This window comes from Myotis nattereri (assembly GCF_964212035.1).
Source record: "Myotis nattereri genome assembly, chromosome: 8".
Lineage (NCBI taxonomy): Eukaryota > Metazoa > Chordata > Mammalia > Chiroptera > Vespertilionidae > Myotis > Myotis nattereri.
Window position 1 is genome coordinate 84,873,712 of NC_138083.1, and position 23,829 is coordinate 84,897,540.

Here is a 23,829-nt window from a genome sequence, read left to right on the forward strand (position 1 = left end):
AGAATACCAATTGGCCTTGAAAACGTTTCTCTAAAAAGTCTAACTTTCTAAAAACTGCTTTTGCAAATGTGGCAGTTGAAAGCAAAATATGAAAATGTTTATCCCCTTTGACACAGAAATCCCACTCCAGGGAACTGATTGATCCTGAGAAAATAATTCAAATGAATATTGTTGTTACAGTGTAATTTGTAGTAGTGACAAATTTTAAGCAAAGGCCAATGTTTAATAAATTATAGTACACTGCCTCAGTAGACGACTATGTAGCCATTATACTTTAGAAATATGATTGTGAAGCAACATGACAGTGTTTATAATGTAAAACTCAGCTTCCGTGTGAGCATCCCTGAGAGGGTTCCCTCAGAGGAAACTCAGAGAAGTGAAGATCATTTTAATGTTGAAGGTTAGGAATATGAGCATGTTCATTTCCACCTCTTTAAAAAATTAACCAGTAAGACCTAGTTTACAGAGGGCCTAAGATTCCCAGGCCTGAATCCCCCACAAAACAGGGTTCGCATTGTAGGCGGTAGATGGGATAAAGTCAGCTAGGGGAGGAAAATGTGTAAGTCTGTGAAATCGAATACAGGAACAAAATTATGTATCATTATGCAAACTCAGAGAAAAAGAAAGTTTATCTATGAGCTCAAAGGAACATATAAGTGTATTTTAGTTAAAAATATTAAAAGACTGAAAAAACACTGATGTTTACGAAACTACGGTGGGAGCTTCGCAGGGCACGCCCTCCGCATGGGGTGGACGTTCCGGAGCTGCACTCGGGAGTGGCACAGGAGCTCCTGGATCCTGTCCTGGCACATCTTGTCTGCTGCTCTCCCTGCTTCCAGCTCCCGGCGCTCCTCTTCCTTCTGTGCTTCCCGCGCCTGCTGCTGGTAGGACATTTGCATCTGAAGCTCCTTCTGGTACTCCTGGGCTAACCCGGAGCGTCTGCAGTATTAAGCATGTCAAAGGATAAAATTATAAAAGTAAGCATTTGGATTTATTTAGGGCATTATCATTAAAATGTAATTGGTGGAGTGAAATTAAAATTTCCATTAAAATCAAGGTGAGTGGGGAAGAAACAGATGACAAATCCAATAATGTGTTCAATATGTAATAATTAAGATAATCTTAGAACAAATATTAATTTTTAGGGAGGGAAGTTTTCAAAATATTCACTGTGATGTGGAGAGAGTTTTGGCCTTTTTCCGTCCCCTCTCACTCCTCTCCAAGGACTGGTAAAACTGGGAACAGGCTGACCTGCCAGTTTTCCACTCGTCTGCCTATCGAAGGGCCAGGCCCCTACAGGGAAAGCCTGCAATGGTCTCAGATTGCTGGTGCCTAGGTGGGTAAGTTTGCCTCATTCTGTCCAGTATTAACTAGACAGTTTCTTCCACAGATAAAGCAGCATTTTAAATAGAGAAGCCACGTTTTAAATTTATACTGTGAGCCCTGGCTGGTGTGGCTCAGTTGGTTGGAGTGTCGTCCCATACACTGAAAAGCCACAGGTTTGATTCCTGGTTAGGGCACATACCCAGGTTGCTGGTTCAATCCTTAGTCCTTGATCAGGCGCATACTGGGAGGCAACCAATCGATGCTTCTCTCTCACATCAATGTTTCTCTCTCTTCCTTTCCCTCTCCCTCTCCCTCTCCCACTCCCTCTCCCTCTCCCTTTGCGCCTCTCTCTCTCTCTCTCTCTCTCAATAAAAACATATCCTTGGGTGAGGATTAAATTTTTTTAAAATTTATAGTGTGATTTTTTATTGTGGCAAAAAACACATAATGTAAAATTTACCATCTTAACCATTTTTAAGTGTTAAGTATATTCACATTGTTGTAAAATAAATCTCTAGGGCCTTTTTATCTTGCAAATCTGAAATTCTATACCCATCAGAAAATGAAAACTCACCTTTTCCCCTTCCCCCCAGCCCCTGGTAACCACCATCCTATTTGCTGTCTCTATGAATTTGACTATTCTAGGTACTTCATATAAGTAGAATCACACAGTGTTTGTATTTTGGTGTCTGGCTTATTCCACTTACCATAATGACCTCAAGGTTCATCCATGCTGTAACAAGTGTCAGAATTTTAAGGCTGTATAATATTCCATTGTATACAGATTCCACATTTTGTTTATCTATTCACTTGCTAATGGACATTTGGATCATTTCTACCTCTTGGCTACTGTGACTAGTGCTGCTATGAACATGGCCATGCAAATATCTCTTCAAGGTCCTGCTTTTAATTATTTTGGATATATACTCAGAAGTGAAATTGCCAGATCATAGTGTGGAATAAGAAGGAGTTCTATGGAAAGTAACCTCACAGGGTGATCTGGTCATACATTCATAACTGGGCAGGTCATGGTGGGTAGTCATGCACCAGGCATATACGTTAACACATCTTTGAAATAAGTGTAACCACTCAAAAAGCATATAATTTATTAACTATCCTGTGATCCTTGCTTTCTCCCACCCTTAGGTAATCTTCCTTCCCTTCCCTCCTTTATTCCAAATGCATAAGAGAAACTGTGAAACTGCCATTCCCCAGAGCATTTGAGATCTTGCTTCCTGGCAACTGTCATCAGTGTTGGCTCAAATAAACTCTGTACACGTTCTCTACAGGTTTGGATATTTCTTACATCAATATGACAATCCTATTATTAATTTTTTGAGAAAATTTCATACTGTTATCCTTAGCAATTGCACCATTTTACAATTGATAAGCCACATTTTTAATATCAGCTTTCATTAGATATAAAGATTATAGCATTATCTGCTTCTGTGGCAGATTCTATTTTCAGTTTGTTTCATGGGGGGGGGGGTCATCAAGTTATTTCATTGGGATATAGGATTGGTGCCTGTTTTAAAAAGTTTTTTTCTAATTTATATTATTTTTTCAAGATGTTCATCTGCCCTAGCCAATGTGGCTCAGTAGCTAGAGCATCGGACTGCATACCAAAGAGTCTTGGATTCAATTCCCAGTCAAGGGCACATATCTGGGTTGCGGGTTCATTCCTTGCCTGAGTCGTGGTGAATGCAGGAAGCAACCAATCAATGTGTCTCTCTCACATCAGTGTCTCTCTCTCTCCTCCTCCTCCTCCTCCCTCCCTCCCTCCTTCCCTCCCTCCCTTCTACTCTCTCTGAAAAGCAATGGAAAAAAATATCCTCAGCTGAGGATTAACAAAAAACTAAATAAAGATGATCATTCAGTTCAATACCCAATTAGTATAATCAGAATGTACACAATAGCAGTAGAATTTAATTTTACCAAGATGGCTGGTACTTATTTTAAGAGTCTCATGCTCTACCGACTGAGCTAGCCAGGCACCTTGGTACTTATTTTAATATGAAATTCTGTAAAGTGATTTGAGCCTTTAGGACAAGTATAATAGTCATGCATCACTTCGACAGGGATACATGAGAAATGTGTCAGGTGATTTCGTTGTTGTGTGAACATTAAAGAGTGCATTTGTACAAACCTAGGTGGGATAGCCTATTACACACCAAGGCTTCAAGCCCGGTGTTTGTGTATCTGAACATATCCAAAGGTATAGTAGAAACAGAATAGGCCTGGCCAGTGTGGCTCAGTTGGTTGAGTGTTGTCCCGTGCACTGAAAGGTCACTGGTTCGATTACTGGTCAGGGCACCGAAACAAAAACACAGAATACAATACTTTTATCCTACTGGCAGCACAGTAGGTTTGTTTACACCAGCATCGCCATAAACATGCGAGTAATGAGCTGTACTACAGCATTATTAGATGATAGGAATTGTTCAACTCTGTTGTAATCTCAGGGGACCTTCATCGTATATGCAGTCCATTGTTGGTAGAAACGCTACATAGCACCTGACTGTACTGATGTAAAATAATGTCAGTAATGCAAGAATTATGGCACATGGTCCTCTATGTTAAAAAAATCTCCACTTTTTTATTTAGATAGTAAGTGATAATAAAGAAAACAAAATCATACCTTACAAAGTTCTCCTTCTCTTCGCGGTTAAGCTCTTTAAGACCTTCCTGTATGTGCTCCTGTTCCAGAGCACGTTCTTCCAGTTCTCTCGCTTTTCGTTGCACTACGGAAGACAACAGCAATGCTTGCTAATTGACTTTTTTCAGACAAGACTTGCTAATATCTTTCTGGGCATCAATGGCATATTATTCTTAGAAAGGCAGAGCTTAGAACCACTGGGCTGAATCTTAGACTAATAAGGTGGAAATAGTTATCTCCACTGAGGAAACAACAAGGTTTAGGTTCATATGTGCTGTGATCTACACAGATTTTCTCTTAATCATTTTTGGTTGAGACTCTATGCTCAGCCTTTTTCAAACCAGATTACCATAGAACTTTCTCTTCTTGAGGTCAAATAGTTCTATTGCCATTAATGTTAATGAGAGCTTTTATTCATTACAAAATAAATATATTTTTTTAAAGTTTTAGTATAAAAGTCTTTTAGGAGAGACAGAAATTGGCACAGAACCTACACAGAACGTTCTCTAGAGACAGAAGAACTTCGCTGGAGAGAACATGGCAAAAGATCCTGGACAGGAACTGGCCTCAGAACCTAGAGACAGAAGAACTTCGCTGGAGAGAACATAGCAAAAGATCCTGGACTGAACCTGACTACAGAAATTGGCAAGAGAACCTGACTAGAACCTGGTGACTGAACCTGGCTGGAGAACCTGGACAGAACCTGGCTGGAGAACCTAGCGAGGGAACTTGGCTACAGAACCTGGCTGGAGAACCTGGAGAACCTGGCTGGAGAACCTAGCAAGACAACATGGACACAGAACCTGGCTGGAGATCCTAAGCAGAACCTCTCTGGAGATCCAGACCAGAACTTGGCTGGAGATCCTGGCTGGAGATCCTGGCTAGGCTGCTGATCAACTGAACACTGTCTCTGTGTCCTTCCTTCTTCGCCGACTCCATCTACACCTCTGGGGACCCCTGGACCCGCTGGGGTTGGACCCCGGCAGGGCTCCCCATCACAGGCGGACGATTTCTCTCTTCTGCGTCACCTCCAGCAGATGATAGAGGAACAAAGGCATGGAGAAGTTAAGTGACTTGTCCAAGGTCACACAGCTAGTTAAGTGTCCCTGGCAAGAATTTCAGCCAGGATTCTAGAGAAATTCTTGCACATGTGAACCATGAAACATGGATCAAGAATGTTCAAAGCAGCACTGTTTGTAAAAGCAAAAGACCAGAAACAACCACGTTTTTATCATCAAGGGAATGGACAATCTGTTGATATATTCATGCATTGGCCTACCACACAGCGGTGAATGGATGTACTGGGGGGAATGGACAATCTGTTGGTATATCCAGGCAATGTTCTACCACACAGCAGTGAATGGTGAATGAATGTAGTGAAGCTCTGTGAATGAGTCTGGATGGATTTCAGTGTCTTAATTTGCACTCCACCCAATGCAGAGTGTTTGAGACAAATCTTTCCATATTTAGGAAGTGATCCCAGGAATCAGAAATGGTGAGAAGAAAAGGAAGAAAAACCAATAAAACGTGCATTACTGAGCTACTGATGAAAAAAAAAAAAAGTCTTTTAAAAATTAAATAAGGAAAATTGAAGCATTCCTATAGGAAAAATATGACAAAGAAAACAGAGTTCACAAAAGAATAAACACAACCAGGCAATACACATCTGAAATGTACATATCTTCCCAAAATCCACTTACAGAAATGTATCTTACACAATCATATATAAGCCAAAATAAACTATTTACAGAATTTTTAGGACAAATGTAAGACATGCATCTGCCACTTAATCATGGTAACCTGCAATGCTAAAGTACTGGTAAGATTCAAAACAATCTGAAGGTCCATTAGTTGTGTTTAGGTAAAATAAATTATGGTCCATTTTTATAATGGATTTCTAGGCAGCATTACAAATCTTGTAATTGAAGAAAAATGACCTGGAAATGTTTATAATAAGTGGAAAATCCAGGCTATAAACAATATATACAACATGACCCTGATTTGTAGGGGGAAATTATATACATAGTAAAAATACTGGAAGGAAATTGTGAATAGTAGCTACTCCCAGGTTGATGGAATGATAGCTGACTTTGTATCCTTCTTTATAAATGGTCCCAAATGCTCACATTCTTTGTTTTCTCAGTCTGTTCTGAATCAATTATCATGGATGAATACAGAATCTTTTTCATTTATAAGCTTTCTTCTAATACTGACTTAATTTTTTTAAATTATTTTTTTATTGAATGCAGAGAGGAAGGGAGAGGGAGAGAGAGATAGAAGCATCAATGATGAGAGAGAATCATTTATCTTCTGCCTCCTGCATGCCCCCTACCAGGACCAAGCAGCAACCCAGGCATGTGCCCTGAATGGCAACTGAACCATAACCTCCTGGTTCATTGGTTGACGCTCAACCACTGTGCAACAGAGGCTGCGCTGACTTAAAAATTTTTAACTGCTGTTATAATACATGGAGTGGAGAATTAATCAAAGGAACCAAGATGAGATTTCTCGTGCAAAGACAACTAATGAGAAGCCTAATGGCTCCCTAACTGTGAATCGTCCATCTGCTGGGCTGGACATGAAATGATGGGAATCTGGAGGTGGCGGTTCCTCCTCCTACAGATACTGCCTTTTGTAAGCAGACACTGTTTGGAGCTCAGGGAGTACACTTGTTACTAAGACATGAGTAGGTCTCAGTGAGAGCCCCAGGAGGAGGATTAGGAACAGGGTGACATTTGAGCTGCCTTGAAGGATGTCCAGAATTCCTCTAGATCACAAGCATCATAGAGAAAACTACCCATGCAAAGGCATGCAGGTAGGGAGGTATGGAGACACCTGCAGAAAGCATAGAGGGACAGATAAAAGGGAGGACGGGGAGATGTGAGTCTTTGCCTGACCTTCTCACACTCCTTCATAATCACTAAGGACCACAGACTAGTCATGCTGTTCCTTTACCCTTCAGAACATCTCCCCTACAATTGCTCAGAGTCTGCTGGGATATAACCCTCTTCATATGCTTTAGGTGGTCACACTTAGATAAGACCTGCAAAACAGGGATCTTGCCTTAATCCTTTTTACATCCCTCATAGTAGTTTATACATAACTAGAGGCCCGGTGCACAAAAATTTGTGCACTGGGGGGGGGTCTCTCAGCCCGGCCTGTGCCCTCTCACAGTCTGGGACTCCTCGGGGGATGACCACCTGCTGGCTTAGGCCCGCTCCCCGGGGGATCAGGCATAAGCTGGCAGTCAGACATCCCTCTGGCAGCCCGGGAGCCCTCGGGGATGTCCACTTGCCAGCAGGGAGCAGGCCTAAACTGCAGTCAGACATCCTTAGCGCTGCTGAGGAGGAGGGAGAGGCTCCCACCACCACCGCTGTACTAGCAGCCATCAGCCTGGCTTGTGGCTGAGCAGAACTGCCCCTATGGGAGCGCGCTGACCACCAGGGGGCAGCTCCTGCCTTGAGCATCTGCCCCCTGGTGGTCAGTGTGTGTCATAGTGACCAGTCATTCCCAGTCGTTCTGCTGTTAGGGTCAATTTGCATATTACCCTTTTATTATATAGGATACCTTCTTAATACATATTTTGGATGCTACTTAAATTGGATGAAGGCCCAACTAAAATATAATTGTAATTCATTTCCTTACACTTTTCTTGAACTTGAAGTTTTCTTGTACACATGACCTCATTCACAAGTTGTTTCCTTGCCTCCTTTTCAAGTTTCAGCTGTTTGTCCTTCTCCGCCCACTGCTTTGCCTTCTCTTCTTCTAATATTCTGTCCAATTCTTTTTCCTGAGCATTTTCTTCCTCACGCTGCTGTGCCAAATATTGACGATATATCTTCTGTTCTTTTATCCTATCTTCCTACATAACATAAATTGACCACATGTTGTTAAAACATTCTTAAGTGTGATAATGATATTGAGGATATTTAAAAACAATCTTAGAATTACAATCTCAATGTTTCAGAACTATCACTGAAATTTTATAGATGAAATATTATGTCGAGGGTTTACTTCAAAATATTTAGGGGTGGTGGTATAGATGAAACAAGAATGGTCATTAGCTGATGGTTTTTGAAGGTCGGTAAGGGACACATGGGGGTTCTTTGAACTATTCTTTGTATTTGTTTGAAATGTTCTAAAATACATTGTTGAATAATTTAATTCACACACTATTCCAAAAAGTGTGTCTCAAAACAGTTCCCAAATAATCTGCAATGGTACAGCTTTATTTCCATTTATTTTAATTTGGGTAGATGAACTCTTAACCTGATAAACAAAATAAATCACTACTACTACATGGCACTGTCTCTGACTAGAAGGTAAGTCAGTCACCTGATATTTTATAACAGCAATTCTCAATCTTAGCTACACTTTGGAATAACCTGGGGAGCTTTTCTTCCTTTTCTTTTCTTCGTTTTATTCTTTACTTGAGTTCTGGCTAAGGAAGAATTCAGAGCCAAGACTCAAATACAAGCAAAAGTTTATTTAGAAAGTCACAGAGGTAGAAGTGAGCTGTAGAAGAAATAGGCTCAGGAAACAAGTTACAGAGGCCAAAAAAGAGCCCTTGGAGCTTAGGAGAAAGAGAGAGGCAAGGAAAATGTCCTTGGGGAGGGAAGGGGGGGGGAGCGAGCGAGAGAGAGAGAGAGAGAGAGAGAGAGAGAGAGAGAACCATGCCCATTTGGGGAGCTTAAAAATTATTAAGGGCTGAATCTCACTCTAGAAATTCTTATCTAGTGGATAGTTTTTAAGTTCCCCAAGTGATTTTAATGTGCAGCTAAGGTTGTGAACTGGACTTTATAACAAAGACATTTCAGTTTACTTCTCCATCTTTCATGGTTTTATATTTGTGCTGTTCCATCCAATCTCTGATCTGATCTCTTTTGAGAAAATCATAGACCTAAGGTAGGACTAGCAAGGTTTGAGGGCTATAGCTGTACTATCAGAATGGCTTGTATACATAGTCTCATTCTTACTTAGGAATAAATTTAACAAGAGAAGGGCAAAACTTATACTCTTAAAACTAAGAAATATTATTGAAATAATTAAAGACCTAAATAAATGAAAAGACATCCTATGTTCATGGATCAGTAGACAATATTGTTACAATGGCAGTTGTCCCCAACTTGGTCTAGAGATTCAAAATAATCCCTAACAAAATTTCATTGTCTTCTTTGCAGAAATCAGTAAACTGATCCTAAATTCATATGGAAATTGAAGGGAGACAGATTAGTCAAAACAATTTGAAAAAAAAAGAACAAAGTTGGAGGATTTACATTTCCTGATTTCAAACTCACTACAAAGCTCCGTGATCAAGATGTATAAACATGAGATGCAGCATAAGGATGGACATATAGATTAATTGTATAGAACTATCAGTCCAGAAATAAACCCTCACATTTACTGTCCACTGATTTTTGACAAAGTGAAAAGACATGTAGGAAATTTAAATGCATATTACTTAGTGAAATAAGCCAATCTAAAAAGGCTACATACTTTATGATTCCAACTATATGACATTCTGGGAAAAGACAAAACTATGGAGAGAGTTTTAGGCCAATGAAACTACTCTGGATGGTACTGCCATGGTGGACACATGTCGTCATACATTTGTCCAAACCCATAGACTGTATAACACCAAGAGTGAACCTTATGCAGGCTTGAAGGGAGCGCCAACCAATTGATGTGTTTCTCTCACATCGATGTTTCTCTCTGTCTCCCCACTCCCATCCACTCTAAAAAGCAATGGAAAAATATCCTCGGGTGAGGATTAACAAAACAAAACAAAACACACACAAAAAAAACAAACAAAAGTGAAGCTTAATGTAAACTATGGACCTTGGGTAATAATGATAATAATGTAGGTTAATCAAATGTAACAAATGTACCACTCTATTGGGGGATGTTGATAATGGGGGGAGGCTTGCATTTGTGGGGGCAGGAGGCTATGGAAAATTTCTGTATCTTCTGTTCAACTTTGCTGTGAACCTAAACTGCTCTTAGAAATAGTCTTTAAAAATATTGCCAAAACCGGTTTGGCTCAGTGGATAGAGCGTCAGCCTGTGGACTGAAAGGTCCCAGGTTCGATTCCGGTCAAGGGCATGTACCTGGGTTGCGGGCACATCCCTGGTAGGAGATGTGCAGGAGGCAGCTGATCGATGTTTCTCTCTCATCGATATTTCTAACTCTCTATCTCTCTCCCTTCCTCTCTGTAAAAAATCAATAAAATATATTTTTAAAAAAATAGGACTATATTATAGGAAAAGCATGACACCCTTAAGAGTTCAATACAAATGTCAAAGGAGCAGACAGCTAAATGAATACTGGAATGCTTTTCTCTACTCTCCTTGCCTGACAACACTTTGCATATCCTTTCATATCACTTTCTCAGTGATGTCCTCCCCAACTTGCAGGCAGGCATAATCCCTCCTCCTCCTGCAATCCCATCACCATGTGATAGAGTGGGAGTTCTCAGGATTCAGTGAGCATCTGAATAAACCTGGGGGAGCTTGTTAAAACACAGATTTCTTGCCCCTGCCAGGATTTCTAGTTTTGGATCCTGGCGCCTAAAAATTTCATCTCTCCCAGATGATGCTAACACCGCACTTAGAGTGGAACTGTTACAGTTCATTCTGCATGTGGCTGGCTCCTGTAAGACTGAGAGCTCAACAAGGAATTTCACCCAGCACATGTTAGACACTGAATACATGTCTTACTCTTGTTTGCTTGTTTTTATCAGCCTCGTCCTGTAAATCTTGCTGGGCCATTTGCACGAGTTTCGTGCTCAAGTCCTGCTCTTCTCTGTACTCCTGCTGAAGACGTTCTATTTTCTCCTGGAGGGCTTTTTCCAAAGTGGCCCTGAGTCTCTGTCTTGTCCTCTGTTTCTGTAGCTTATCCTGTTCATTCTCAAACTTCACCTGAGCTCTTTCGTCTTCCTAAGGCAGAACAACAAGGGAGATAATCCAGTACAGCTGGACAAAACAGATTCATGCATGTCATATACACCCCTGGAATTAGAAGGACTATAAGAAATAAAACTTGCCGAAACCGGTTTGGCTCAGTGGATAGAGCGTCGGCCTACGAACTGAAGGGTCCCAGGTTCGATTCCGGTCAGGGGCATGTACCTTGGTTGCGGGCACATCCCCAGTGCGGGGTGTGTAGGAGGCAGCTGATCGATGTTTCTCTCTCATCGATGTTTCTAACTCTCTATCTCTCTCCCTTCCTCTCTATAAAATATCAATAAAATATTTTTTTTAAAAAAAAAAGAAATAAAACTTGCCTTCTCATTGCTGAGTCAGCAATAAGACTTTGTGAAATTGCTGTGTATGTAATTATAAAGTAATAGTTGTCAAGTTCAAAATGCAGAAATGTATAAAGAGAAATCACCTTTAAACCTAGTACCCATCACTCAGCACCACTCTCAACATTTCAGTGGATTGGCCTACACTTTACTCTTCTATGCCCATCTGCACATCTAGATGTGGGTGCATTATTAAACAGCAATAAGAGTCCAAAATGGAAATGTACATGTCAGCTAAATACGCAAAACTAAATTTTAAGCATTTTGTTGTTTTTTTTTAGTGATATTAGCTGCAATTTTCTTTTCTTTTTTTTTTTCTTTAAATATATTTTATTGATTTTTTACAGAGAGGAAGGGAGAGAAAGATAGAGAGTCAGAAACATCGATGAGAGAGAAACATCGATTAGCCGCCTCCTGCACATCCCCCACCGGGGATGTGCCCGCAACCCAGGTACATGCCCTTGACCGGAATCGAACCTGGGACCTTTCAGTCCGCAGGCCAACGCTGTATCCACTGAGCCAAACCGGTTTCAGCAGCATTTTGTTCTTAAAGTATTCCCCCATCCCTCTCATTTTCCTAGCTTTCTGGCTGGCTTGACTGCCTGGCCAAACAGGCGGTTTAAATGGGGCACCAATGCTGTTGGGCCTTGTGGGTTTAGTAGAAAATTTGGGGCATTAGTCCTCCTGCCAGAGGCAGCTGAAGTCTCCTGAAGGGATAAGTGTTTGTCCAGCTGGGACAGGAGATGACGTAGCAATCAATAGCGAGGATGGGATACAAATCCCAATTTGACTTGATTTAACTGAGATTCATAACAGCCATGATTACTGGCCTGTGAGAGGGGAGTTATGTATACTAGACTTTTCCACTAATGCCAGTAAATTCAACTGAATTGTAAGGGTCAAATTCGATCAGTGCAGAATCTAAGGAAAAGGAATGTGTATCAAGCATGAAAGCCGGTGGAATAGCAGGCCACACTTTTTTTAAAGTAAGCTCAACCACCTCCGGCGGAAGTAACCAGCCAAATCCAGACTATCAGATAGGAAGGGATGGGATGAGGGAAAACTGTTCAAGATTGAGGAACCTAAAAGTAGTTTGCCATGTTTTGGCTTTACCAGGACAGTTTTCATCTTACACCTGTTGTGCCAACGTAATGAATTTATTGCACCCCTGTCAATCTCAAGTGAATAACAAACAGTCATTCTTTCTAAAAGAGACTTATAACAACCATATTTGGATTCTAATTTAACTATCAAATAAGTTAGACAATGATGGTGTAATGTTGATTCATGCACAGCAGATGGTTATTGTTGTGTTGGATGCTGTCATTGTTTTATGAGACAACCTAAGGGAAAAGAGGTCAGTGCCCTGGCCAAATAGGTGCTGCCTGTTTCAACCGCACACCAGTTGAAAATGTTGCAGTAGGGGCAGCAATCTTGTTGGAACAAAATTATTGACATTGGTGGCCAGAAGGTCACCATAGCTGTTCCACAGCATTTCTTCATAGGATTTGGAAACTGTCAATTTACATATCACGTATCAAAGAACAGGGGATGTTGCCGAATTGTCACTAGCCCTCCATAGCACTGCCCATGACCATCCCATTTCACCCTCCCAAAACAGGCAGTTGCATTTTGCCTCCTTTCACAGATAAAGAAATTGAGCCACCGTAGTGAAGTAACTTGCTCTCTGCAATGGGAGGGCACTATTAGCTGGGCCTTGAAATCCAAGGCTCTGATCATGTTGCCCTGTGAACCGGCCCAGGCCATCAGGCAAACTGTGCAGCCACAGGCCTGCAAGCTGGTCCTGTAACCACGGAGTGATCATCCTATGACCAGCATTTTAAAAGGCCCACCACAAGGCGCGCCTCCTCTTCCTTCAGCCACTGCGCTGCCTGCCTTCGCGCGTTCAAGTCGGTGATCTGGGCATTCAGCCCCAGCCGTGTGTTCTCCACTAGCTTTTTCTGTCTCCTCGCCTCTTCGGCTTCCCGCCTTTCCTTGGCTAATCGGTCTTCCTCCCAGAGCTTACAGAACATCTGCTCTTCCACCAGTTTTTGCCTTTTCAGCTCCTCATTAAACGCAACCTGTGCTTTCCGCTCCTCGCACACCTTCTTCTCATGGATAGAAAGCAATTCAGTGCGGAGCTCCTCACAGCGTTCCCTGAAAGGAGAATTTTAAAGACAAAACCTTCATGAGACATGGCTCTATTTAGGCACATATCTGTACAGCCAGATCCTGAAATAGAAAAAGTCAAAGATCTGGATGTAGGCCATACGAGCAGAGAAAACATGTGACGAATGGCAGGGAGATAGGCACCATGATGTCACAGACAAAATACGGGCACTGGGTCGGACAGAGCAGGCTTTGAATCCTAATATTGACATTTCCTGTGTGACCTTGGGTTGAAAACTTGACCTATCTGAGCTTTTTTTTTTAGTCTTTTAAGGTTCTGGTAAGGGTCAGAGGTAGCAGATGTAAATGCCTAGTAAGAACTAAGAGCTCCATAACTGTAACTACGGTTATTACTACGGGAAATACTACAATATTACAAGTGGACGAGGCTTTGGTAGGAAGAGACCCCGCATGCACTTCCAAGGAAAGGTCATCTGTGACCACAGAGATGGAGGCTTCCCCATCACCCCTGGGCTCCTGGCAGGGCACATGTCCACCGAAGGGGTTTCGCCTGAGCTGCCTGTGCACACCCGGGCTATGTCACCATTCAAGAAGACATGCTCTCACCATAGTGTTTAGACAGTGTCCTTTCTTTCAGTCTTGGTTATTCAAATTTCTTCAAAAGTTCTTCATTGAGCCCTGTGATAGTCAACAATGTCTACACCTCAGAATTACTTAGGGATATTTTCAAAATCCTACTCCCCACTTCTTCCCTTCCTCCTCCCAGACCAGACTAGGTAAAACAGAACACCTGGGGTGGACACAGGCCTCTGCAGTTTGTCAGAGCACCCAGGAGGTTCTGGCATCCAGCCGTGCGAGGAGACCCTCTGACTGAAGGCAATGTTTATAAACATCAGGTCTTCCTGGTTTCTAAATCAAATTCAGCGCCAAGAAGCTGAAGTTTGAAAATGGGCTCAATATAGAACTTCTGATGAAATTTTAATAGCTAAGACTGAAAGAAATAATGAAGTCTAAACTCTCATTGCAAGAATAGTCAATACTTCTATTTTAATGATAATAATCACTGATAAAAGTGCTTTACATGGTACTTTCACGCATGAAATCTTGTATCACCCTCGTAAGTATCTTTTAACTCAGATGTAGCAGCAAGAACTACCTCCATTTTAGAGTTAAAGCAGGGAGCCTAAGTGTCTTCCCAGGAGTAGTAATACTATTGGCAGCACTTACTGACTTTTAATTTGCAGGCACTGTTCTAAGCACTTTACAGGTATGGACTCTTACCATCTTCATAACAACCAATGTCGCAGTGAACATTACTGCAAGTTCAATTTCATCATTATGACCAGCCCCATTTACAGATGAGAAAGAGAAGGCACAGAGCAGTTAAGCATCATAGGTAAGTTCATACATTTCATATGTGGTAGAGCTGGGAGTGAAAACCTGGCAGGCTGGCCTGGAGTTTAGGTTCTTTGGTATCTCATTGTAAGAGTACATACATGTAAAGTGCTTAGAACAATACCTGGCCAGTAATTGATAGAGACAAGTGTTCTCACCATGCATCCTAGGGCATTTGTTTAACAAAAACACCCAAAACAAAACAAAGCCCCAAACTGCCTACTTTAATCTGGGGTTCAATCGCTCACTGTGTATAAATACAGAACACTTAAAAGAAAATCACAATGTAAAAATCACAATGTACCAAGAGCATGCTCCATAAAAGAAGTATTGATAAACTGGGTTTCATCAAAATTAAAATCTTTTTCTCTGTGAAACACCCTCTTAACAGAATAATAATAATAATAATAATAATAATAATAATAAAACAAGCTACAGACTAGGAAACAATATTCCAAACTACATATCCTGCATAAAAGACTCATATCCAAAATAAAGTACTCTCAAAACTTAATAGCTAATCCAATTAGAAAATGGGCAAAAGAAATGAAGAGACATTTCACAAAGAAGATGATCTATATATGGCAAATAAGCACATGAACAGATGTAAACATCAGCAGCCTTTAGGGAAATATATGAATGACCCATTGAAATTCACTTGCTAGTGTCCCCTTTGTCCCTCACAGCCAGGAGGGAGTGTCCAAGTCCAACCAAGGACAGGAGATGAGGCTAAACTTCAGAAAGGCCAGAAAATCCAAGTCTGATCCTGTGTTGGTTACTACAAGCTTGAAAATCTAGTACAATGACTATCTGTGGAACTCAAGTTACCATCTTCAAGATGGGGAGTAGCAAGTTCCTTCTGGTGATATGCATGACTAATCTGGTTTTCTTCACTGCCCTTCTTTAGCAGCTCCCCGAGCCCTGAAATTTTCCATTCCCTCCAGTCTTAGCAGTTTAATTTACTTTGTTAGCAGCTGTATCTGCAATTTGTATGCACTACTCACTGCAATAGCTTACTTCTCCTTTGGGCCTCTACTAGGAAGATGTAGGACAGTCTATATGATTAATAGCAACTTCATGGCAGAAAGAGAAGAGATGGCAAAAGCTTTATCTCTGCACTATGTCTTGCCCTAGCTGGTTTGGCTCAGTGGATAGAGCATTGGCCCATCTCAGGTTTGGTTCCTGGTCAAGGGCACGTACTTCAGTTGCAGGATCGATCCCCAGCTCTAGTCAGGGTGCAGGCAGGAGGCCACAAATCAATGTGTGTCTTTCACATCGATGATGTTTCTCTCTGTCTCTCACCCTCCCTTCCACTCTCTCTAAAAATCAATGGAAAAATGTCCTCGGGTGAGGATAAACATCAATAACAAAAAGAACCATGTCTTGATCCCTCCACATGCTTGGTTTTGCTTCTTTCTAACATCTGTTGACCTTTGGATATCTCACCTATTCAGATTTCTTGCGCTGTGAAAAATGAACTCATGTATTCCTTCTGTATTCTACCAGACTTTAAACTCAGAGTTTGCATTTTACTTTATCTTGGGCTATCCTATATAATAAAGAGGTAATATGCAAATTGACCCTCATGCCATAAGGCCGTCACAAGATGGCGGAGCGCACAGCAGGGTGGGGCAGCAGGGGCAGGGCTGGCAGCTGCTCCATGCAGCTTCCGCCAGGGTTCCTGGGGCCCCACAGGGGCACAGGGGTCCCAGCGGCCAGAGGCGGGGCATCAGGGCGGCACTCCAGGACTCAGGCCACCTGGTAGCCCCAGCCACACGGGGCAGGGCTCCAGGACTTGGGGCGGTCCCATGGAACTGGGCGGGGTGGTCCTGGATCTTGCACGATTTCGCACAACAGGTCACTAGTAAGCAATAACACTGTATTTTATGCTTGAAATTTGTTGAGAATAAATATTAAGTGTTCTTAACTCTAAACAAAACAAAAAATCCCTTAGTGCCTGCATTTTGCAATGATGTGTATATAATTACCAAGATTTAAAGGTACTGGTACAACTACTGTCTATAACCTCTTAAAGCTACACTCTACTGTACATTAGCAATCTTGTCTTTTTTAATACACAGATTTTGTGTGTGTGTTTTTCGGACATTATTACCTGAATTGCTGGTCTAGCTTTTCAGCCACAAAATCTTGCCTCTCTTTTTCTTTCTTCTCTTTTAATAATCTGGTTTTATATCTCATTCTTTCTTTTCTCTCTTCAATTGTTTCTTCTTTCAATTGCATTTCAGTAAAATACTCATTTTCTTCTGATGCTAAAAGTTCACGCAGCCTGAAACAAAATGACCAAAAAAAAATTTTTTTTAAATTAAAACTGTAATGCCACATACATCACTTTACAAATTTATTTTTATTTTGTTAAATTTTATTTCAGAAGTACATGTTTAATCATTGCATTCTTCCATAAACTAAAACTAGTTGTCATTTAAAGTAATAAAGAGAGCCTGACCAGAGTTGCTCAGTGTTGAGCGTCAACCTATGAACAAGGAGGTCACAGTTCAATTCCTGGTCAGGGCACATGCCTGGGGGCTTTCAGGAGGCAGCTGATCGATGATACTCTCTCATCTTTGATGTTTCTATCTCTCTCGCCCTCTCCCTTCCTCTCTGAAATCAACAAAAATGTATTAAAAAATAAAGCACTGGTTGCAACAGCCCTGGTGAGGTTGCAACTGCCCTGGTGAGGTTGAAACGACCCCAGTGAGGTTGAGACGGCCCCAGTGAGGCTGGGACGGCCCCAGTGAGATTCAATCGGCCCTGGTGAGGTCGAGACAGCACCGGTGAGGCCAGAACGGCCCCGGTGAGGTCGAGACAGCCCTGGTGAGGTTGAAACGGCCCCGGTGAGGTCGAGACAGCCCTGGTGAGGTTGAAACGGCCCCGGTGAGGTCGAGACAGCCCTGGTGAGGTTGAAACGGCCCCGGTGAGGCTGAAACAGCCCCGGTGAGGTTGAAACGGTCCATGTGAGGTTGAGATTGCCCCTATGAGGCTGGAACGGCCCCAGTGAGGTTGAGACGGTCCCTGTGAGGCTGAGGCGGCCTCTGTGAGGCTGGGACGGCCCCTGTGAGGTTGGGATGGCCCTTGTGAGACTGAAATGGCCCCTGTGAGACTGAGACAGCCCCTGGGAAGCTGAGCAAAATACATGAACTCACTCATTTATGGATAATAAGGACCATTATAGACTGATAAACAAAAATGGATACAGAGGCAGAGCAGCATTGAGAAGACTGTCAAACTACAGTGGGAACCCTAGGGAAGGTTTGGGGGTGGGTAGGAGATCAACTGAAGGACTTATATGCATGCATATGAGAATAAGACACTGGGGGGTGGGGGGAGCCAGGGGAATGTCAAGGGGGGGAAAGGAGACATGTGTAATACTCTTTGTAATACTTTAAGAAATAAAAAAAAAGAAATAAAAGTGAAGCATGCTAAAAAAGAAAAAATAAAGCACTGATCTGTGCCATATTTTATTTGATCACATATAGATGTGATATGTAATGTATATCTTTAACAAAAGGAAAAATGAGATATTAATTAAAGTAACAAAATATAAAATAATTATTATTTTGCTATCATGATAATGCAGGTGATTATAAGTAAAAACATAAACAAGCAGTAGTTATTGCTTTGGCAGGAATATGAATATCTCAGCCATGATTCTTACTATAACATTCACTTGATTTTTTTTGACTGGTCAGTCTCAAGTGGTTTCAGGATTATTTCATAGTCTGGGTCATCAGGCTTGTGAGCCTTACTTATTTCGTCTTTCTTCAGTGTTGATGATAAATCCTTGCATGGCATCCTTCATTCTTGCTTTCACAAGACTGCCCACAAATTTGCGGTCATTGTGCTGGAACCAGTCAACTTTCAAGCGTTCCCGCTCTATGGACTTAATGGAATCCAAAATAGCATGATGTTTCTGATAGTTGCGTAGGATTCTTCCCAGTTGTTGCTCAGCCCTTTGGCCTTCGGGAGGCTTGGCTCTCTGAAAACAAAGAACAACTATCACTTTTGATAGATCCAAAATCAACAGCATATTTTCAGTTAATCATGTCAATACTCAGACAAAATAAAACTTGGTACTATATAAGTTTAAGTGGCTAAGTCATAACTTGTTTGATTCTTTGAGCCTATACTTAAGATCAAATTCGTCTCAAATATTTCTCAAGTGCCATTTGAATAAAAGTTCATAGAATTATAAAGTAAAAAATTTGAATGGGATGCTAGAGATTATCTAGTCAAATCAGAGACATTAAGTGATTTGCTCAAGGTGCTTCAAATAGAGCAGACCTGGCTAGACCAAGAATTAGAGGTCTTCCAATTCTTGACTTGATCTTGCCACTCAGTATTCCACTATTTCTCTGGGCAGACAACACAGTTACCACCATCCAAACACTTTCAATTGAAAGAGGCTGCTAAGTAGCTGTGACCAGGTACCTTCTGGTTGGAGCACAGTCCCAATATGCTGGGATTGCAGGTTTGATCTCCAGCTAGGGCACACAGAAGAAGGAACCAATGAATGTATAAATAAGTTACCAACAACAAATCGCTCTTTCTCCCTCAAAAATCAATTTAAAAAATTTATAAGAGGCTGCTACCTACGTACAGGTGACCCTTGAACAAAACAGGAGCTAGGAGCACACAGTCAAAAATCCACATATCACTTTTGACTTCCCCAAAACTTAAGTTGTCCCTTGGTATCCACAGGGGATTGGTTCCAGGACCAGCCACCCCCCCCCCAAATCTGTGAATGCTAGTCCCCTATAAAAATATAAAAAATTAGATCAATGCATAGTTGGCTCTCTGCATCTCTGGACTCCAAACTGTCAATCAAAAATTATACAGGGCCCAGCTGGTGTGACTCATTGGTTGACCATCCACCCATGCACCAAGAGGTCACTGGTGTGATTCCCTGTTAGGCTACATGCCCAGGTTGCGGGCTCAATCTCCAGTGGGGGGGAGCGGGGGGCATGCAGGAGGCAGCAATGGATATTTCTCTCCCTCTCTCTTACTCTCTCTGTGAAATCAATAAAAACATTAAAAAAATAGTACAGGTGTTTACTGAAAAAACTCCATGTATGAGTGGATATCATGCAATTCAAACCTATGTTGTTCAAGATCAGCTATACATAGAATGTATATAAAATAAGTTGTGAGCTCTAACCGGTTTGGCTCAGTGGATAGAGCATCGGCCTGCGGACTGAAGGGTCCCGGGTTTGATTCTGGTCGAGGACGTGTACCTTGGTTGCGGGCGCGTCCCCAGTTGGGGGTGTGCATGAGGCAGCTGATCGATGTTTCTCTCTCATCGATGATTCTAACTCTCTGTCCCTCTCCCTCTCTGTAAAAAATCAATAAAATACATATTAAAAAAATAAAATAAAATAAGTTGTGAGAAGGAAGAAAGGAAGAAAGTTGGGGAGAAAGGAGAGAACTAAGGAAAAGTAAAAAAGAAAAGCAAAACCGGTGGTAAAACTTTATTTCTATTTCTATTGTGCCCAGGAGTTTAATGCAAGGGCTATGCTCCTGATATTTTGGGTAACTTGGATTTCTGTAAATATGTTCATTTTACACAAACATCCACTAAAAAGTTGGAAATGCACACACCATTTTGAATATATATTGATACATTTAATAAAATCCCATGGAGTATAGTATATCTTTTTCAATTCTGTATTCCTGACATTGAACACAATGCCTACCACTGTCAGGTTCTCATAGGAAGGAAAGACAGAAAGAAAAGACAATGTTTCTGGGTGGGCTTGATACAATTTCTGCTCCTCCTAGGGCCACCATTAAATCCACGGTCTTGAGCTTTGTACTTCCAGCTAGTTTTATCAAGTCAACCTTATGTGAGTCGTGAGACTCTGGGGTCCTGATTCACAGCAACAAAACTCAACTTAAAGCAGAGAGTCCATCTTATCACTTACACTTAGAACGTCATTGTCAGGACTACCAAAATACAAGGTTGGGTCTTGGTAAAGCAGTCTTCTGGAGTAAGAAAATCAACATCTGGAGAAGTCTGATGAAAAGATTAAGGGTTCCGGTATGCAGATAGATACTTAGGTTTAACTGAACAAGATAAGGCAAGGTTGAGATGAGCTAGAGACAGAACATGGTGTCTGAAGTAATATGGGAATTAGCTAATCCCGATCAGAATTATTTAGAGTCTGGAGCCAGTTAACAAATTACTGTTCTCTAATATGTATGGCATTTTAGAAATGCAGCTTCAGTGTCAACAAAACAGAGCAGGGTTGAAACTTCACCTTGGGTAGGACACACAGACTCAGGTTCCCAGTAGACACACATACAGGCTGAGAACAGCAACCAAGTTCCAAGATCATCAGGAATCAATAGTCTTGGCAAGAACCAGGCCCTGAGGCACATTTTGACTGAAGAAGGGAATAGGGTTAGAGGACAGTGAGAAACAGCCGGAGCAGTAGCCAGGGAGCCAGGAAGCCTTTTTAGGCTTGGGGCTTGCCATGCAGGACTCTGTGGCCAGAAAGGACCCATTCTCTGGATGAATAAACTATGATCTGGAGTTCTCTAACAAGATGATGCCAATCCATGCACAGTCTTATCATTAACCAAAGCTGTCACTGCTTAATAGAAATATAATGTAAACCAGATCTATAATTTACCATTTTCTAGTAGCTGCATTTTTAAAAGTAAAAAGACACCTTAAACTAACAAAATAATATTGAATGTAAACTATAATTGAAAAATAAAAAATTAAAAAGAGTAAAAAGAAACAGGGAAATTAATTATAATAATATATTTTATTTAACCAATATATCCAAAATACTATCATCTCAACAGGTGATTCTAAGCATATTTCAAGTGATCAAAAATTATGTGTAGACACTGGACTCTAAACCATGCTAAAGGCAAGCAAAAAAAGAATTTTATAACTACCGTGTATTTTCAAGGTCACTGAAGGCTTTTGTTACTGTAACATCTCACATTATAGTTTCTAGTATTACAGTTTACAGTTTAATCTCTTAAAGAACAATGTCTTATATTCTAGCTAGGATTCTGGCCTCTACCCCTCTGTCCATGATCAGAATAAATGTCCTCCTAAAAAACTATTTTGAGAAGTAAATAACTGGGTTCCTAGGAGGCACTCATCAAACAGTGGCTCATTTCGATTTTCCATTACTTCAGACATTACACCTTTTATTGCTTTTTTCTGGTGTAGCTGTTTAGCACCCAAGTCTCAGCTCTGGTGGCTTTTATTCTTCTCCCACAACTCTGCAACCGCTACCATCCACATTTCTTATCACACCCTGACATTTGAGATGCACAGACTCTGATCTTTTCCTTTCTATTTTTCTATAAGCTCCAAGTGTAAGCTCAAAGCATTACATAGGCCTGCTTCTCGGGTCTGGAGGTAATCTGGTGGAACAGAAATCCCTACTGTTCCCAACACAAATAGTGGCACCTGACCAATGGCACCAGCCCCTCAGCTGTGTGTTCTGATACGAAACCCAGAGTAGGTAAGTTTCTGTCCCTGATGAAGTCTGTCTATAATTAACTTAAACCCTACAGTCTGTAGAAACTCCAGTGTACTGATTTCCAGGCCCAATCCTACAGTCCTTGGACTTAGAAAAGAGGGAGCAGGTCTATAAATGGACTGATAATTGCTGTGTGCGCCATGGAACATAAAATTGTATCTTTCATTATCCCTGATATTTCCTTCATACAGTGTCCTCACAACTGTAGCATATCAAGATCTCCTATTAACCTTTTACGGCTTTCTGCATGAGCAAGTTGTTTCTGCAATTAGGTAATAAGCAACTTGAAGGCAGGGATCAGACTTCTGTTGGAGAGTAAACCTCCCAGGGTCATTGTACCTCCCACTTTGCTGTGCATGCAGGAGGCACTCAAGCAATACCTCCAGAATTGCCCAATTACACATGGAAGTTTTCACACAGGTGCATGGACCTAAGACCAAGCCAGCTTTCCAGGCAACAAACCCTCCTGTTTGCATCCAGGCCTGCAGGGACACTTCTGTTACAGCTGAGTTTGCACAGAAGGGCTCTATAACCCCTGGCAACCCCTCACAGCCCAACACCCCTTCCACAGAGAACCGAACCACCTCCGTCCCAGACCGATTTCCTGCTGCCTGACCTACTGCCTTTCCCATGACACACACACCGCAAATCGCAAGGGACGACGACAGCCTTTGGGCGTCTTGGAGCCTAAAACCCCTCAAGATCCCAAGTAGTAATTCTTCCAATACAGAATCTAAATATTGTAACAAGCAGGGGAGGGGGAGGAGGGATGGAATACCCAAGCGAAATTACCCTTTTCAAAATCAACCCCATTGTAGCAGGCACCAGTTTTCCTGAGCCCCCGCTGGAGGCCGGATTGGGCTCCGCTAGGTCTGGAGTGCTCGAGGATGCAGAAAGCAGTTGGGGCCCGCACACATCCCCTGCTTACCACCATCACCACTTTGGGAGTGGGGCCCTTAACCTCCCGCTGTACGATGCCAAACCGCTGGCTGTACATTTTCGAGTCTCCTCTCGGGATAGTGCGGCGTCTGCCGCAGTTCCCTAACGGTGCAACCGGTGGAACCAGCTTCGGAGACACAGATGTCCCGTTGCCATGGTGAGCCTCGTGGGGCAGGTGGGTGGGGCGGAAGTTGATCCTGTCACCATGGTGACCATAGACGCCGGGACTTGCGACTTCCTCTGGAAGCGGATAAGCTGAGTGGGGGGGGGGGGGGGGGTACCTCACCAAGCCCTTGATCAGGTGTCCTGCAGACCTCGCCCTTTTCCTCTAGGGTTCATCAGAATAGTAGAAAAAAGCCTCCTTTACCCGAAGTGAAGTCGAAGATCTAATAATATTCCAATTGGCTTTGCTATTTATATCCTGTAACCAGTCGGTCTAAAAGCACGAGAAAGGTTAGTGGACATTTTATGGGAAGGTTATTAAATGTTGTGGCCATCCTAGGATAATCTTGATAACGTAAATCATCACAAGACCTCCTTGTATATTTTTGTAGTTCTTTACA

At 41.9% G+C, this 23,829-nt stretch overlaps 1 protein-coding gene across 1 annotated transcript; it reads right to left on the reverse strand.

The window, feature by feature from the left end:
* Positions 1–311: 311 nt before the first annotated feature.
* CFAP53 (cilia and flagella associated protein 53) lies at positions 312–23,405 on the reverse strand. The gene is made up of 8 exons (XM_081097435.1): positions 23,256–23,405; positions 18,572–18,801; positions 16,921–17,094; positions 13,136–13,439; positions 10,699–10,917; positions 7,628–7,844; positions 3,965–4,067; positions 312–939 (listed from the first exon to the last, which is right to left on the reverse strand). The coding sequence occupies exons 1-8, from the start codon at positions 23,322–23,324 to the stop codon at positions 711–713; spliced, it is 1,545 nt and encodes a 514-aa protein (XP_080953561.1). The 5' UTR covers positions 23,325–23,405; the 3' UTR covers positions 312–710.
* Positions 23,406–23,829: the final 424 nt, after the last annotated feature.

Excerpts from the sequence above, each read along its gene's own strand:
- CFAP53 (XM_081097435.1), bottom strand. The coding sequence starts at position 23,324 with ATGTACAGCCAGCGGTTTGGCATCGTACAGCGGGAGGTTAAGGGCCCC. Across the intron at positions 18,802-23,255 it reads CTCCCAAAGTGGTGATGGTG|AGAGCCAAGCCTCCCGAAGG; the intron begins GTAAGCAGGGGA and ends CTTTGTTTTCAG. Across the intron at positions 940-3,964 it reads GAGAAGGAGAACTTTGTAAG|ACGCTCCGGGTTAGCCCAGG; the intron begins GTATGATTTTGT and ends TTAATACTGCAG.